Here is an 18,270-nt window from a genome sequence, read left to right as displayed (position 1 = left end):
CGCTAGATTAATTTTTAATCAAATAATTCTTTTAACAGTAAGGGAAAAATTATTATGTCAATTTTTCTCTCTTATGTTCTTCTTTGTTTTATATTTCTTCTTACTTTTGTTCTTCTTCTTATTTTATTTTTTTCTCTTTTATGAATGAAATTTAAAAAAAATTCTTCAATATTTATATTTCTTTACTTGATTCTTTTCTTTCATTTTTATATATTTTTTAAATTATTTTTATTTAAAATTTGAAATTGATAAAATAAAAAAATAACAAATTCAATTATATTTTATATAAATACTAGTATTTGTTTTTATATGTGAAAATATTATTTAACACACACATAATAAACAAATCATACGCATATAATAAACACATTTTATATCGCATAAGCACATATAAAATTATTAATATAATATACATATACATATAGATATACATACAAATATACATACAAATAGGATATTATAAATATATTTAGTAACATATATAAATGCAAATATCATATAGCTAAAATTGATTCAACACAATATATAGTTTATATTCAATTACCATAAAATGGGTTGTGACATAGTCACCTTCAATGAATTCATAAGATAGGAAATCCAAAGCAGCTCGCTTGTTGTTGTGCTCATGCTCCTATACTCGGCTTCTGTTTATGAGGTGCTTACCGTAGACTGCTTCATAGTTTTCCAAGAGATAAGATTAGATCCAAGGAATACACAGTGATAGATTTTCTTGAGTCAGGGCATGTACCCCAATCTGCATCACAATAGGCTTCCAACTGCAATGAAGATGTCGAGTCAAATGCCAAGTTGTGATTCATGGTTCCCTTAAGATATCTTAGTAAGTGCGTTGTTGCCCTTCAATGAGTGATAGTAGGTTCACTCATAAATTGACTCAACTGTTGTGTGGCAAAAGTTACATCCGGTCTAGAGAAGTTCAAATACAGCAACCTTCTAATTAATCTGCGGTACCTTGATGTATCAGCAAGAGGTTCACCATCTTTAGCAGAGAGCTTCAGACCAATAGGCAAAGGAGTGGCTGTAGATTTGACTTCTAACATATTCATATCATCAAGAATATAAAAAATATACTGCCTTTGAGTCAAAATCATCACATCTTCTAGTAACTTTATTTCCAATCCAAGAAAGTATTTGGCCTTTCCCAAATCCTTGATTGTAAAAGCTTGGTGAAGATATAGTTTGACTTCATCAATGAGTTTTGGTGAGGTTCCTGTCAGCAAGATGTCATCCACATAAACAATTAAAACCAAAATATCTGCACTAATATACTTGAAGAACAGACAATGATCATGGGCGGACTTTTTAAAACCAAATTGTAAGACCTTATCAGCAAGAGTTTTATACCACACACGTGGTGCCTATTTGAGTCCATAGAGAGACTTTTTTAATCTACACACTTGATCAGAAGTAGCAGAGTAACCAGGTGGTGGCTTGAGATATAGTTCTTCATCCAAAGTTCCATGTAAAAAAGCATTATCCACATCAATTTGCTGAATTCTCCATCCTCTTACAACTGCAACTGCTAAAACCAATCTTACAATGACACTTTTGGCCACAGGTGCAAAACATTCGTCAAAGTTAACTCCATGAACTTGTAAGTATCCCTTTGCAACAAGCCTAGCCTTATACCTGTTGATAGTTCCATCATTATTTCTTTTTGTTCTAAATATCCATTTGCATCCAATTGCTTTCATTCCTTGTGGTAGAGTGGTTAATTTCCATGTCTTATTAGCTTCAAGGGCCTTAATTTCCTTATTCATTGCCTCAACCCAATGTGGTTTTTCTGCAGCTTCAGCATAAGTTAGAGGTTCTTTACCTGCATCTTCGGGAGTTTCATGAGCACAAACATAATCTTACATCCAGCATAGCTTTCTTTTGGCTCTATGAAGTCTGTCAAACTCCTCTGAAGTAGTTTGTGTAGGACTGAGAGATGCTGATGGTATGTAGTTTTCATCAATATTTTGGAAATCCCACATTAGAGTCATCAGTGGGAATTAATGCAGTTAAAGGGCTGTTCCCTTGTGCTGGAAGCTCTGTATTTTCAATGTTTATGCCTGGTGACAAATTATTAGGTGTGTGAGAGACACGTTGGTTCTCTCCCATAGTAGGCAGTGTATGACATTGTGGCATCTCAAGGTTGCAACAAGATTTATCTTCAAGACCAGGGAAGACATCCTCAAAGAAGATGACATCCCTAGTTATTAGAACCTTATTTCTTTCGATGTCCAAGACTCTATAACCATTTGATCCTTGTTCATATTCCAAAAATATGCATTTTGCTGCTCTCTTTCCAAGCTTTGATCTGTAAGGATCAGTATTCAGGGTAAAACAAAGACATCGAAAACCTCTCAAGTGATCTATATTTAGTTGAGTACCATGCAGCACTTGATAGGGACATTTCCACTTGATCACTGGAGTAGGAAGAAGATTTATAAGATATATAATTGTCAAAAGTGCTTCCCCCAAAAAAGATGTAGGCAAATTGGAATGCAACAACAATGATCTCATCACAGTCAAGAGATGTTGGTGCTTTCTTTCCACCATTCCATTTTGATGTGGATTGTAAAGACAAGTCTGTTCATGCATAATTCCATTTTCAACAAGCTTTAGATAAATAGTAAAAATTTTCAGTGCTTGTGATTTTGATTTCATTAAGTAAGTCCAAATTGCTCTGCTATATTCATCCACCACAGTTAAAAAATATCTACTTCCATTAGATGAAGGAAAACTATACGGCCCCAAAATATCCAAGTGAAGCAAGTCAAACCAACATGAAGCATATGTATTACTTTCATTAAAAGGCAACTTCCTTTGTTTAGCAAAGTGACATGTATCACAAGGTTTATTGACTGCAGCAAAATTATAAGCATAAGGCATGTGTATTAGAACTTTATTGGATGGATGTCCTAGTCTGTGATGCCAAGGAAACTTCTTTTCTGCAGCGAGAACCTTCAAAGAAGATTCATGCAGTAGATGGTATAAGTTCCCATTGAGTTTTCCCCTTCCAACATCAGTTTTACTTCTCTGGTCCTGAATCAAGCATTCATTATCTCTGAAACTCATAGATATATTAGAATCCAAACATAATCTAGGCACTGATATGAGACAATATTTGAAACCAGGGATGAGATAAGTATCATACAAAATGATGGAATCATTCAACATAATATTTCCTGTATGTGTTGCAGTTTGCACTATTCCATTAGGCAAGTGTATCCTTACAAGTTTCTTCAAAATATTCAAGAACTTAAAGTGCATAGAGTTGTTGCTAATATGACATGTTGCCCCAGAGTCCAATATCCAAGAATAAGTCATATTGATATCAGTAAACATATTTAAACACCTTTTACCCAAGTGATCAACCTCCAGCATATTGAGGTGATCAAGAGGTGATATCACTCAGTCAAAGGCCTTTTGAATCTTTTTTTGAATTAATTATGTGAGTGCACCAGAATTCCAAACAACACTTTCGATTAGTTTCTCCTCTTCAATCTGGAGTGCAGTCTCAACATATTGGTTTGAAGAGTCATCTATGTTTTATGTTTTATTTTTTCTTGAATTGTCTTAAACCAATCAGGAGTTGCATGTAATTTAAAACATGTCTCCTTAGTTTGCCCAGTCTTCTTGCAGTGCTCACACATCAGCTCTCTTTTGTCAATTTTCTTCTTGTCAAAAGGCTGAAGGGTTGGCCCGTGGGAGCTGAGGAGGATAGTTGGATTGGTATTATGAACAAGACCATGAATCTCTTGTTGTTTTTTCAGCACTGCAGAGCATTCCATAGATTTTGTTAAGTGAAGGAAGTGGATCTTGCATGAGAACTTGACTCCTAATTGCATTAAACGTGTCATTCAACCCCATAAGGAAGTCCACTATATCCTGCAGATAAATGTACTCCTCCACTTCATTCATTTCTTCAAGAATAGGTGCCAAACAATACAGTTCATCCTTTAGCTTTTTAAGTTTAGTGAAGTAAGAGGCTATACTCATGTTACCTTGGGTTAAACTTGAGATTTTCCTTTTCAGTTGATAGATGACAGGACCATTGCATTGCCCATATCTCTCTTTGAGTATGTTCCACAGTTCATGGCTGGAATTTACATAACCAAAAACATCTGTTAGCTGTGGAAAAATAGAGTTGAGCATCCACAAGAGAATCATGTTATCAGTTCTCCTCCAAATGGCTGTAGCCACAGGTTCCTTAGGCTTTGGAATTTCTCCAGTAATGAAGCCTTCTTTGCCCTTAGCTGCAAGTGACCGCATTATGCCACGGCTCCAAATCAAATAGTTTGAGTCAATGAGTAATGTGGTCACCAGACTCATCCATGGATGATCAGAAGGAGGGAGTTCCAAATATGCCATTGATGAGGCAGCAGTGTTACTAGGGATGAAGTTTGATGAAGCACTAGATATGGGGGAATCAGTTGCCATTGCAACATTGAGATCACAATCTCACAGAGAGGATGAAAGGGAAATAAGATCGGAGTAATACCGGGGTAATTCAAGACTTTGATACCATGAAGAGAATTTAGGAAGATGAATATTTGTATTTTACCAAAGAATTGATTTACAGTACATCACTATATACATACGTTCTCACAGGGAATAACAAAAAAAATCTAATTCCTAACAAATTATTGTAATTTGGGCTTAAAACTAATTGACAGTGGGCTACAAATGAAAAAAACATAATACAAAAGAAGTCCATAAAACAATCCAATTACCTAACCTTTATCTTCTTTCTCACCTTCTTCCTCACCTCGGTTCCAATTCATTTTGCAGTCTTCAGCTTCTAATGCTCCATTGTTCTTCAATTCTTGACATGATTCAACACAATATATAGTTTATATTCAATTACAATAAAATATAAATTTAAATATCACATAGTTAACATTCATTTAGCACTATAAAATATATTTGAATAGTCTTATACTTATATACAAATAGCATATGGTTTATATTCAATTAGAAAAAATATATAAATACAAACATAAATAATTAACGTTCATTTAGCACTATATGGTGAAATAACTTATCTTATATTTGGAAAATCTTATATCTGTATACAAATTGAAAATCATTTACATTTAATTAGAAGAACATATAAAAAAAAACATCATATATAAATGTATGTAATATTACTAAATTATTCTTATAAAATCTAAACCATTAAATATATCATATAAGTAATTCAACGATGTAGATTGAATCAACATAGTGCTAACAGTTCATATGTCGACGCTATATGATAGTAAATGCATGTAATATTACTAAATTATTCTTATAAAATCCAAACTATTAAATATATCATATAAGTTATCCAACAGTGTAGATTAATCAGTATGATGCTGATCATTCGTACGGTTAACGCCCTAGCCCTAACCACCTAGCCCTAACCACTATCCCATTTTTGGAGTTGAACTTTTGTATAATTTATTCATTTTAGAAAGCACAATATTATTTTTTGAAAAGTGAGATTTAATTTTTTTTGAATGATTATTCTACCTTTGTGATAGTATTATATCATATTTGTCTTGATAATATTTAATTATTTATTTAAAATTAATTTATTTTCAATAGCTATCAATTAAAATAGATGCTAATTTTAAATAAAATATGAATTCTATAGTTTTGGTGATAATGTGTAAAAAGTAAAAAGTGAGTATAATTTATAAATATAAAAGTTATATAAAATAATATAAAAATAAAATATACAAGGAGTATTCTTTTTAAAAGTAAAAATTGAAGTTTGTGATTCGAATAAAATTTTTGTATATCAACTACATTTTCACCGTTGCTGGAGTGAAATGTTGGAAATAATCTTTCAAAAGCATCTCAATTCCACACCACATCTAAATTGTATCTTTTATACAAATGCATCAAGTAATTTATAACGGGTTCGAACTAATTGCGCTCGAAGAACGCCATGAGGGGATCATACACTACTTGATTAGCATTCGTTCCGTGAACAAAGTCTAAGTGAGCGTAGTCTTCCCTATAGAGCAACACGAGCTTGTTGGGATCGTGGTCGGATAATGTGTCGATCAGAGTTTGCACATCCTTGACATCCGAAAGCAAGTCTTGACCACCGTACCCAAGAAATAGAGGAAGATCGTTGGGGATGCTTGTCATATTGTAAGCCGGAGGTGTTCCTTGTCCGTAGTGTTTGTTGTTGTCGTCACCGTTACCATAGTCGTACATTTCTATGGTCCCTTTTCGGATCACTATTAAAAAATTCGAGCATCTAATGTTAGCTATAAATACGGTAGGGTGTGTCTTTAAGTTTTCTAGTTTTTCTTTTTTCAAATTTTCTACTACTTAACTTAGAGGATTCCTGTTAAATATATATATATATATTTATAAATAAGCAGATCTAAATTACTATTAAAACATAAAAATTAAATTTAAATAAAAAAATCACAAACCTAAAATATTTTAATAAGGTTTTATTCATTAGAAAAAAAAAAAATGTTGGTAGAAGCCAATCTAAACTTATTTATTTCCTGAACTTAATTTGACAGACAAACTTTGTATGTATGTAAGTTGGTAAAATCCCCTTGTTCCCTTCTTCATGAAAGCTATACTTGTATATATGGCCACGTACTAGGTTAAGTTTGTTTGGTTTGTATTTTAAACTAATTTTTAATTATTTACCTCATACTTTTTTATTAAAAATATATTTTTAATTATAAATATTAAATCAAAATACCATTTAAACTAAAATTCAAATAAAAACTCAAATTCAAATACAATCCAAACAAATCCTTAGGAATCTTATGTATAAGTAAAAATTACGTGGAGTATTTTATAAAATTCATAAAGGATTAGTTTAATTGATAGTATATCTATAATATAACATAGTAATAAAATTGTCATTAAAGTAGAAATACTATTTAAGGTGGTGGAAATTTTTTTGCTAGCAATTAGTGTAAGCATAAATTTAACCGATTATTATGAATTTGTCATTTATTTTTTGTACGTAAATTTTGAAATATTAGTGGATTATATATATATATATGTAAAACAAAAAAGACATGAATATACAATTTTATCCCTAAGAATGTTTTGTAATGTAAGTTAAATTCGCTTATAACATTGTTGCAATAAAATATAAGATATACAAATTCATTTTTATTTAATATTTTTGGGGGAATACAATTACTAAAAAAGAATAAATAGATTAATTTTAGACACATAAACATGGCAAAATGAAAATATTGATTTTGGACGGAAAAGAATATTAAGTATTAGTATTTTAATCATAGTGTCTATCATAGTAATTTGATTTTATAAATGTTAATTATTACTATTTTGATGCGATTGTTCACGTGAGCAATTTGAACTAGAATAACAAATTATTGACCAAATAATCAAATCTGAGTTAAAATGACATGATTCAACAATTACCGTTTCATTTAGAAATGAGATTAACAAATTCGAACTTACTTTGGGCGAGATGAATCATGTTCTTCGTTGCGGTGGGCTGTTGCTTACTCAACGAGCTAGAAGAATTCAGGCAACAATTCGGGCCTATAAGGGAGACCGAAAGTAAAACAAGACATAAAATACCACTAAATCGTTTGAATATTTAATGATTTAAAAGGAAAAAAAAGTGTTCGATTTTCTGTTGTTAAAAAGTTCATACTACCTGTGATCGCATTTTCTATAGAAGTACAATCAATTGTGGTGCAGATATCCTTCAAAAGTTTGGAAGCAGCTCCCCTGTTGAATTTACGAAATCATAGTTTTTATTCTAAACTTTTCACCATAGTAATTTGATCGTGTAAGTTTTAACTCTTCACAATTTTAATCTTAAATGCTTAATTGTGTCTAGTTCATACACAATTTAGATAACATGTGAGTTTCTATTAGCATTTTGGACCAAACTTGCAAATAGTTAGAGTCATGAGTTCACGATAAGTTACTTTGTATTTAAATATATTTTAAATGTGTTTGAAAATAGTGAAGAATTGAGTTAAAAAATTCATGTAAATAAATATCTTGTGCCAAAAATTTATATTTTTTATATAATATTTTAAATAAAAATAAATATTTGATTTAAATTTTTTAAAAAAATATTGTTGACGAATAGTATCAAAAGTGATTTAAAAATATATATAAACAAAGTCTCTAAATATCTAATGTGATATAAATATATGTTAAATGAGATATAAATGTGATATTTACTATAAAAATATAGTTTTAATCTAATATTTTAAATAAACATAAGTATTTAACGTAAACTTTAATCAACTAATTATTATTACTATTATTATTTATGTGTATCAAATAAATTAGAAAATATATGTAAATAGATCCAAAATTCCAATTTTTCGTGATGTAAAAATATTGAAGATAATACCAAACGAGTTAGTATATATCTCACCCTCCGGGAGCGAATTTCTTGAGTCCGAGCCAATATAAGGCCTGAATATACAAATTAAAAGAAATTATTAGACATTATATCGGCGTCATGTCTGGTGAATGGTTTCCAAAAAAGAAATGAAAAATTAAATTTAGCATGAATTAAAAATATATGTTACATCGGCTATAAAGAGATCAGCTGCAGCTCTAGCTAATGGAGACAGCATTTGTCCCATATAAGCTATGGGACTAAGCATAGCGGCCGATCTCGCGATGTTCAACACTTCTTCTCTCGAAAATGCGCCCAAAGCCATTAAAGTCCCCTACAAAAAATCAAATGTTAAAATTCTTCAAGTGTATTTGTTAACTGTTTTAGAATGACATGATTCTTTAAAGATATTACACAAAAAAAATACGATGTATAATATATAATATATATACGCATGCATAATAATAATAAAAGTAAACGAAGATACACAAAATATAATTATCTATAATACTTTCATAATTCTTTATACATTACAATAAAATACCTACAACTATAAACAACTATGGTTCTTTAAGGTTTGATTTTGGTATTGCATTATTCATTAAATTATTTTCCATTGGAATTGTAAATCAAATATTTATTTGTTATTTGAAGCATTACACAAAATATCACATCGAATTATCTTTCATTTAGTTCAAATTATTATTCTGAGACTCAAACCTAAATCCAAACTTTAATAAATTATTTTATGTACTTATAGACATTACTTACTAAGGAGTGGCCGACGTAGTGAAGCTTTTGTCCCGTTTTGTCATGAACATATCGGAAGAATGCAGGGAGATCGTAGATGGCTAGCTCGTCCCATGACCAATTCCAATAGTCCTAATTGTGTCGAAAAATAGAAGAGTATCAGGAAAAGAATGGTTCAAATTTAATAAAAAAATATAAAATTTCATCATTAAAATTGAAGTCCTTATCATTGTTTAAAATTTATTTGAAGCACAATTTGAATTTAATTATCCTATAAATCATCATATTTTGCTATTTTAGGTCCTTAATATAAAATATTTGTGATGTGCTGAATAGATAATAGATTTTAATAAAAATAAATAAATAAAATACAAATATTTAATTTGATGTATATAAATAAATTATTGATAAATAGTGAAATAAAAATATTGAAAACATAAGTAAACATTTTTTTAAAGAAAAACATATATAAAAAAATTCATACGGAACTATCTGGAGTGAGGGAAGTGTGTCCGCTGCTATAACTTGTCCCCCGAACATTGGCTAGCCAAACGTCAAATCCATTGTCCGCTAATATAAATCCCAAGGATTGATCGGGAGAATCTAACCATGTCGAAGCATCCTATATTATTACCATGAACAAAAATTAATAATTTGAAAATTTTTATTATGTATTTTATGCTTATTATTTTTTTTACTATTCGATTTTTTTATTTTATCTCATAAAAGTTCAAATCAAACTATTATTTTCATCTAAAAATATATAATAAAAAAAAAATCCAAAGGAACACACCCTTAATAATATACTTGAATATATGGTAGAAAAAACATCGAGAATAATATGTAGGTTTGAAAGTACACTTATAAGTCCATGTTGAAGAAGAACTGGCGCTTTAGCCCCTTTCTTGCTATTAGATCGACCTGTTGGGATTCTTTGAAGACTTAAAATATATCCGTCTTCGGTTGTGACCTAATCATAGATAATATTTCTAAAAAAAATTAAATTATGATAACTAATAGTTAAATAAAAAATAAAAAGGATAACAAAATCTACGTACTTTATGTTCTTCGCAAGCGTACCCTTGCGTCTCCACCATTAATTGACATATGCCTTTCACATCATTGCTCGTCTCAACAAGCCTCCTATGAAGCTTCGTTCTTACACCCGATGCAGAAATGTTTAATAGAAGCAAGATAGCTAAGGACGTTATTGTCTTGTTGACAATCATCGTGGATCCTACGAGGCTCGTCGTAGAATTTTCACCTTTTGATGATCTTTTTTACAGAATTTCTTGTTGTTTTATAGGGAAAGAAATTTGGATTTATTGGATGTGATAAAATATGGGTACTCTTGTTGTAATAATGAGACAATTTTGTTGCTAACTACACTACATTTGAGTGTTCATATTTCATGAATCTCCCTTCATTTGGAGGCTAATGCAAATATATATATATATATATTGGGTATATACACATAATTAATTTATATATTTATTTTTTAGTTTAGTAAAGTATTGTTATAATAAAATAAAAGAATATTTTTATATTTTACCTAAAAGTACCGGTATATCATTGTTTGATTTTATTATACATTTGTATTATTTTCAAGGATATTTTCATCAATATGCTATTAAATTAAAAAAAAAAAATAATAATAATAATAGATACATATAAAAATGGTGTTAGGATTGACATATCTCAATACTAGTACGATGTTGTTGTCATTGGACCGAACTCGTACGAATTTACTTTTAAACTAATATAAAAGCCTCGTACTAGTAAAATTCATATAAGACTTATAAAGAATAATTTTTTTATTTTTTATTTTTCTAATTTTCTATTATAAGACTTGAGTTTGGACCTCCAACAAATAGATGAAAAGAGTATACAGGGTGTATTCACTTTATATTTTTAAATATGTATTTTTATATTAGATATGATTGATAATATACAAAATAATAGTTTATGTTAAACTATTATTATTTTTTTAAATGAATAGAACATATATATATATATATAAAATATAGATTGTGTGAGTCGTGTATATATATATATATATATTATATTTTTCGTAATCAAGAATTATGTCCCACAAATATTATTAGATGAACACACCCATATATTTGTTTTCATATAAATATTCATGAAATGTGAATAAAGGGATTGCATGCACTATTTTGAACAGTAGTATAAAGTTTAATTATAGAATAATTGTTTTTTAGGTGATATATGTATTTATGCTAAAAAATGTGAATTATATAATATATTTGATCTAAGGCAAGGCCAAGATGGAGGAGTAAAGGGAGCATCAACCAAGCCAATGGAAGAAAAAACATCCAATGGAGCAGTCCAGAATATAATCTAGTCAAAATAGTGATGAAGACATATTCCTTTGTTTGGGACACACTCCAAATTCCCTAATTGTACTTCATTTTATTTTATTTATGTCTATTTTTAGTTTCTTGTTTTATTACTTTTATATTTCATTTTCATCCCTTTAATTGCCAGTTGATTCATGCACGCACTTTTCATCTATTTTACTGTGAATTTTACTCAATCTCTTGCTTCTATTTCAATTCCAGATTTTTTTTGAACTTATTTATTTATTTCATTGATTGGATTTGCTTCCATCGGATTTTGTCGTGGTGTTCGCATCAATCTCAATCAAATTTTCGTTGTTTTAATTTTCAATTGCAAGACGAAGTCCGGACATTTTCTTCTCGAATAGGCCAAAGGACCCGATTCAATATCGATACTGACCGACCCAAGTCAATTAGGCCATCGACTTCGTTTTTCAGTGACAACAACATTAATTGTCTTATAACTTAAATATATATAAACTATAGTATATACATTTTTTAATTATACTTCACCATTGTATTAATAGAATATTGAGAATATATTTTAACTTTGTATAATTTTATATAAAAACATTGAGAATCCCTACAATATTTCGAATATGTAAATATAGAATTTTATATTTATTTCAAATTTCACTATTTCGTAGTCCATCAAATTTTATTTCACATATTTTATAAAATTTGTTCTATTTGATAAGTCGTTGCAAAATATCTGTATTTTTGGACAAAATCAATTGTTTTTTTAAATTGTAAACTATCAATGTGTTTATTTTGTATTTTTGGATGACTTTATTTATTTATTTTCACGATGGATATGAGGATTTATGTCTTAATATACAATATAGTATTTTATGTTGAATTGTTGACTATTTGTTAGATTAATAAAGGACATATGTTATATATATATATATATATTGCGTTCACGTTTATATATAATGTATCCTTTTTAGTAATATTTATAGAAAATTTTATCGCTGAATGACCCGAACCCGATCTTAGATGAACCAATTGCAACTCAAACCCGATTATAGTTACTTGTTTGCTTGCAAGTTATGATCTATTGATCTTAATCAATATGTATGGCTTAGATTAAATTGTCACTCAAGATGTGTGGCTTAATTCATATTTGTGTTAAAATATAGGTTTAATTCATGTTTTTTAGATAGTTCATACTTTTTGGAAATAGCCAGATGGTTGTTCCAGAAATTCTCTCTAGTGGAAACGAAGTCTACTTTCAATCTATTGTTAGTTTCTAAACATGAGTTGTGTTGTTTGGAGGATTTTGTAAGATTTTTACTATTCATTCAATTTTTTTTCCAAAAAAATATCAAATCAAATATCTGTTTTTCATTTTTATATTGTACTAAAAATAAATTTTATATTCAAAACATCACATCAACACCTATTTATATCATATCATACAAGTATTCAAACTCAAACTTTTTACTATTCAAATCCCAACTTAAAATCCAAACCCCCAAACAAACACACATTCCTTGATTTAGTAATATAATTGGTTTTGAGCATAAACACATCAAATGATCAAGGAATTGAGTGAATTTGAGGATTAGAAGTGTGAATTTGTGAGTTTTGTCGGTAAATCATGTTTTAGTCATAATTTTTGTATCCGAACTCCGATTAACTCAAAATCGTCAAAAAGCCCAGAAGACAGTTTTTGGTCCGTCTAAATATTTCAGGTCCAACATTCTGCTTTTTGTTTTGAACAATTAAATTTTTCGAATTACTGCTCTTAATTGATTGAGAATTTTGGAATAATTCTTTTTTGTACTGTTAGATAACGTCTTGAAGTTAATTTTAATTTTTGGAATTATGCAATTTGGAGTTGAATAGCCCTCTGAAATAGCATTTGAATTTGGTTATAGTGCGCTACGTACTATTTTTTAGGAGTGTGGAGAAAGTGCATAGAACGAGCCAATGTGAATTTGAAGAAGGCATGCTCTAAACCTTAAGTAAAAGGCTAGAGCATAAAAAGGAAGAAAAATATTGATTGAGCAAAAGAAAAAAAAAAATTGAGCAGCACACTTCCTCTTTCTGTTATTGTGATAAACCCGGAGTTGGTTCATTGCTTGGCCAACTCCCATGTATGGATGAACTGGTGTTAGGTCACCCAAAGTTAATTAGAGGTTAAATGGATTGAATAGATCTACTTATATAAAAAATGTGCACATTTCTTTCCAGGAGCCCTATTGAAAGAATTCTAGAGTTAAGCATGTTTACCCTAGAGTAATTTGAGGATGAGTGACCCATTGGGAAGTCTCCTATGGTGGCGCATGAGTGAGGATATAAACGCGCTGGAAGGACTTGTGTTGATCTGTGGGGCCAGTTTGCAATCCCGAAACACCCAGCTTTGCGTGGTTTGCGGGCCGGGGATTCTTCGAGTTTTGAGATATTGTCATGATCAAATAATGTGCTAGGGATTTGATTCTAGCTTGTTGCTTAATTTTGGAATAAGAACTTGTTTCAAACTTTCTTTTATGTTATGCGATTATATTTTGGCGTCGAATCCTCTAGTTTGTTTCCTAGTTGATGCGTCTTATTTTTTTTCGATATTATTTCTTATTGAGTATTGCATTTGAAGGAACTCCTATCTATTGCCTGAGGTAATTGCAAACTGCTTCTTCTATTTTGATCGTGGTTTCTTCTGATTTTTCCTTTTTGAGAGTTGTGAGAGAGTGTGAGAGCACTTACCTTTTAATATACATATATAATTTGTCTTTGATTTCAAGATGGCCACTTTGGAAAAATTGAAGGAATTGTTAGAATCAAGTATGCAACAATTGGAGGGCAAAATAGAAAAAACGTTATCCATGCAACAAAGGGCAATTTGGGATCATGTGAAGTATGTCGTGAATAAGAAAATGGAGGACCTCAAACATAGGTTGTCATCGTTCGGCACGAATTGAGGTCCCTTCTGAAGTAGTTAATATTTGGTGTAGATATGATGCAACTCAGGCTTCTCATCATCATGATGTTAGTCCTTCGATGAGGTTAGACGCACACAATAGTCGTAACTCATAGTACTTCTTCTATGAACGAGACCGAACTTATCATCAACGTGGCAAAGTGGATGATGATCTTTCTACGATTAGGATTACCGTTTGCCAACATTTGGAGGATTAAGAGGGGCAGAGGAATTTTTGGATTGGATGACAAAGTGCGATATGACATTTGACTGCCATGATTACTCGGATGGCAAGAAATTCCGAATAGCGATTTGTTAATTCAGGGATTATGTCTTAACTTGATGGGAGAAAGAGAGGCGCTATAGAATACGGCATGAACGAAATGCTATTGATACATGGCCCCGGTTGAAGGAGATCATGAGGAGGCATTTTGTGCCGAAAAGTTATGTTCGAGATATGAATATCAAGTTGCAGTCCTTGGTGCAACGTTCGAAATCGGTAGAGGAATATATTCAAAAATTGGAGATTTTGATGATGTGACTGGATATTGATGAGAGGGGGTCATTGAAAGAAACTCGATTTATTAAGGGTTTAAGGCATGAGATAGTTGATACGGTTGTACTGCACCATTTTCGTTCTCTTCGGGAACTTGTGGATTTGGCTATCAAATGCGAAGAGCAGCTTAAGATACCAACCTCAACCGGATTGTCATCTCAAAAGAAGTTCCCAACCAGTTCTGTAGCTCCGGTCATGTCTTCCAACGTATTTAAATGAATTGTTTTTGCTAAGCCTTTCGATAAAAATGTGGATAAAGACAAATCTAAAGTAGTTGATAAGAAAGATGAGGCTACAAAGTTCAAAGAAAATGAGTTTGGACAGTGAAAAGTAAATATTGTGACGTGCTATAAGTGTTATGGACAAGGGTACTATGCTAGTCAATGCCCCAATAAACGTATCGTTATGATTTTGGAGAATGGCGAATGGGGGTATGTCGATGATAGTGAGGGCGATGAGGTAGTAGTAGAGGCTGAAGAGAAGGCTCGAAGTGATGATGACGTTGAAGAAGTGTGCAATGAGGATCCATTAAGTTTAGTAGTCATGCGTGCCTTGACCTATTTACTATGTGAAGATAAGGATGCGGAACAACGAGAAAATCTAATCCAATATCACTGCAAAGTAGCGGGACATACTATATCCATGATAGTAGATTCATGCAGTTGTACCGACGTTATTAGTTTGTATGTGGTCGAGAAGCTGAGTTTAAATACCACCCAACCCGAAACCATATAATCTACATTGGATGAGCGATGAAGCAGTTGTCCGTGTTGATAGACGAGCGATTATTACCTTTTCGATTCGTGGTTTTAGCAACGATGTCCTTTGTGATGTGTGTCCCAAGACTAAATGTTTCCTCCTTTTGGATCAATCATGACAATTTGATAGACGTATTTTATACAACTGATATACGAATCAAATATCCTACACTAAATTTGAGAGAGAGAATAAAGATTTTAGGACATGTCATTCTTATTTCATTCTATTATAAATAGATATATTTATAACCAAACCTAATATGGATTAGTTATGAACAATAGTAACTAAGCAAAACAATAAAACGATACGATACATGAATTTTAATGTGTCATAACATTCGCCCTTTACTGTCATTTAATTGCAATGAATACGCCTCGTTGAAATTTTATAAGAAAAAAATTATATGGGATGAGTCAAAGATAATTATATAAGATGTTACAAATATATATTATTACAGTGCACTTTCGGAGTGTTCAAAATATAAATCATCTAGAGTTTCAAAATATACATTTTTAGGGTATACAATATACAATATTGGAGGTTTTCAAAATATGCACCTTCAGGTTTCAATATACACCATTGGAGGTTTTCAAAATATTAAAATTCAAAATTATCAAAATATGTACCTTTCTAGGTATATAAAAAAAAACCACACATCTAATTGTATGCTAATAATAAAATTATCACCACCACTAAAATTATTTTCAGATAAATTTATCTATTGGCATCTTCAGGTGCCTTTTCTTCACAATAGTTAAGTGAAAAAAATCGAATATTTGTATGCTAGTTATAATTGTACTGAAAAAATAATTAAATAAATACTTCGAGATTTTGGCAGAGCTTCGCCAATGTTTTAATATTCTCTTATTGTGGATATTTTTATTTTATTTTTGCTTTCAACACAAATTTTTGCAACCTTTTTGAATAAGTTTAAAAAATAAAAAAAAATAATATTATTTTTTATATTAATATTTTTTCGGCAAAGCCTTGTGTTGGGTTATGTAATATATAAAATAACAAATCTTAGTATAATAATTAGATGTATAGATAGATAAAACATATTAATAAATAAAATAATATATATATGCTTGTGTGTGTATATATATTTGTGTATATTTATGTGTGACGATATATATGGAATTGTGTGTTAAATTTAGAGAGAGATAGAGAATGCAAGAGACAGAGATAGAAAGCGAGGGAATGGAATGAATTCATATAATTTATTCATGCTCCGGTTGAATCCGTTTTTTGGTATGAATTTTTGGGCCATGCTGATAAAATATGAGCCACACATCATAATAGATTAGATTTTAATGATTGAGATTAAACAGGGGTTGGATGGTAATTTTAGAATAAGGGTATAAGGGTTTATGCTTCTTCTATTCGTATGAATCCTTCATAGTGATTTAACCAATCTATCTCCCGCATTCTTCTTCGATACGCATTCTTCATCAAACTCGCATTCTTCATCAAACTCGTTCTCTCGATCCTACATTTTTATCAATCTGTTTGCAATTTCAATTCTTCGTCTTCAACTTCTTCAACCCACTGCCTCGTTCCTAATCGACGACACAGACGCGCTCGGGGTTTTTGATTTCATCACCACCGGTTGCTCCCAAGATTCGGTAAGTATTGAAAGTTTAATCGTTCGTTAAATGTTTCTCTCCTTCCATGTTACCCAAGTGAAATCGTTGTTCTTGTTGTTGTAGTTTTGGAAAAGCCCTAGTTTGAATTCGCAAAGCCCTAGTCCCATTAATCGCAACTCTTCGAAAGAAATCAACAATGTCAAAGGATCCTATCATTCAACTGCCTTGCGTTCCGAGGAAGGTCGCCCACCTCAATGAATCTTTACAGAAACCTTGTTGAGATTCGATTCGGAGGTATATTCAAACTAGCCCTTTCAAAGGATTGTTCCATGTTAAGCCAATGGCTATTCTCGTGGCTCCTATCATAAAATTATTGAGTTATTGAGACCCTGATAGCCAGTGTTTTCATTTATCTAATGGGAATAAGTGGTATATTACCGATCGGGATGTTGGTGTTGTCTATTTTTGCCATATGGCAAAAATAAGGAACTTATTTCACTGTACGAGTCTGATTATTTTTACAATTTTGCTGATAGATTTAGTTTCGATATGAAACTCATAGGAACGGATAAAAAACATATAGTTGAGTCTTCGTTAAAGGAGTTACTAGATAGTAGTAGACTAAGGAGTGATGTTAATTTTTGGCGGATATATGTAATGTATTGCATGTGTGTCTTGCTTACGCCCATATCAAATGCGAAGATTAATCATCGCATATTTCAGTTCCTTGAGTCGAAGGAGTTGGCAAATGAGTTTAATTGGGCTGGTTTTGTTCGGGATAAGATTGTGGAGGGTCTGGATACAATGTCTAAAAAATTCAAGAAAAAAGTTTTGGTCAGTGGAAGGCCATCTGGGGACATGCATTGCTTAATGGTAAATTAAAATATCGTGATCACTTTGTTTTCTTTTCTGTTTTATTGTTCTCATTATGTAATATGCTATTTTTTTTTATTTTCAGCATATGTTTT

At 30.9% G+C, this 18,270-nt stretch overlaps 2 protein-coding genes across 2 annotated transcripts; both read right to left on the bottom strand.

The window, feature by feature from the left end:
• Positions 1-3,741: 3,741 nt before the first annotated feature.
• LOC127265986 (uncharacterized) lies at positions 3,742-4,446 on the bottom strand. Its single transcript, XM_051296049.1, has one exon. The coding sequence runs from the start codon at positions 4,444-4,446 to the stop codon at positions 3,742-3,744; it is 705 nt and encodes a 234-aa protein (XP_051152006.1).
• A 1,473-nt stretch (positions 4,447-5,919) lies between these two features.
• On the bottom strand, positions 5,920-10,347 carry LOC127266135 (triacylglycerol lipase 2-like). Its single transcript, XM_051296281.1, has 9 exons — positions 10,177-10,347; positions 9,978-10,088; positions 9,603-9,740; positions 9,140-9,250; positions 8,559-8,702; positions 8,402-8,442; positions 7,664-7,737; positions 7,462-7,545; positions 5,920-6,239 (listed from the first exon to the last, which is right to left on the bottom strand). Exons 1-9 carry the CDS (start codon positions 10,345-10,347, stop codon positions 5,920-5,922), a joined length of 1,194 nt encoding a protein of 397 aa, XP_051152238.1.
• Between the last annotated feature and the right edge of the window lie 7,923 nt (positions 10,348-18,270).

Source organism: Andrographis paniculata, unplaced genomic scaffold (assembly GCF_009805555.1).
Source record: "Andrographis paniculata isolate CXL003 unplaced genomic scaffold, ASM980555v1 Contig74END, whole genome shotgun sequence".
NCBI classification, from domain to species: Eukaryota; Viridiplantae; Streptophyta; class Magnoliopsida; order Lamiales; family Acanthaceae; genus Andrographis; species Andrographis paniculata.
Note: the sequence above shows the minus strand (reverse complement) of the source record. Positions and strands in the feature narration are given on the sequence as shown.

Coding starts and splice junctions, on each gene's coding strand:
- LOC127265986 (XM_051296049.1), bottom strand. CDS start 4,446: ATGGCAACTGATTCCCCCATATCTAGTGCTTCATCAAACTTCATCCCT.
- LOC127266135 (XM_051296281.1), bottom strand. CDS start 10,347: ATGATTGTCAACAAGACAATAACGTCCTTAGCTATCTTGCTTCTATTA. Junction 7,738..8,401: donor AAGAAATTCGCTCCCGGAGG/GTGAGATATATA, acceptor TAAATTCAACAG/GGGAGCTGCTTCCAAACTTT. Junction 6,240..7,461: donor CATGATTCATCTCGCCCAAA/GTAAGTTCGAAT, acceptor ATTTTTTAATAG/TGATCCGAAAAGGGACCATA.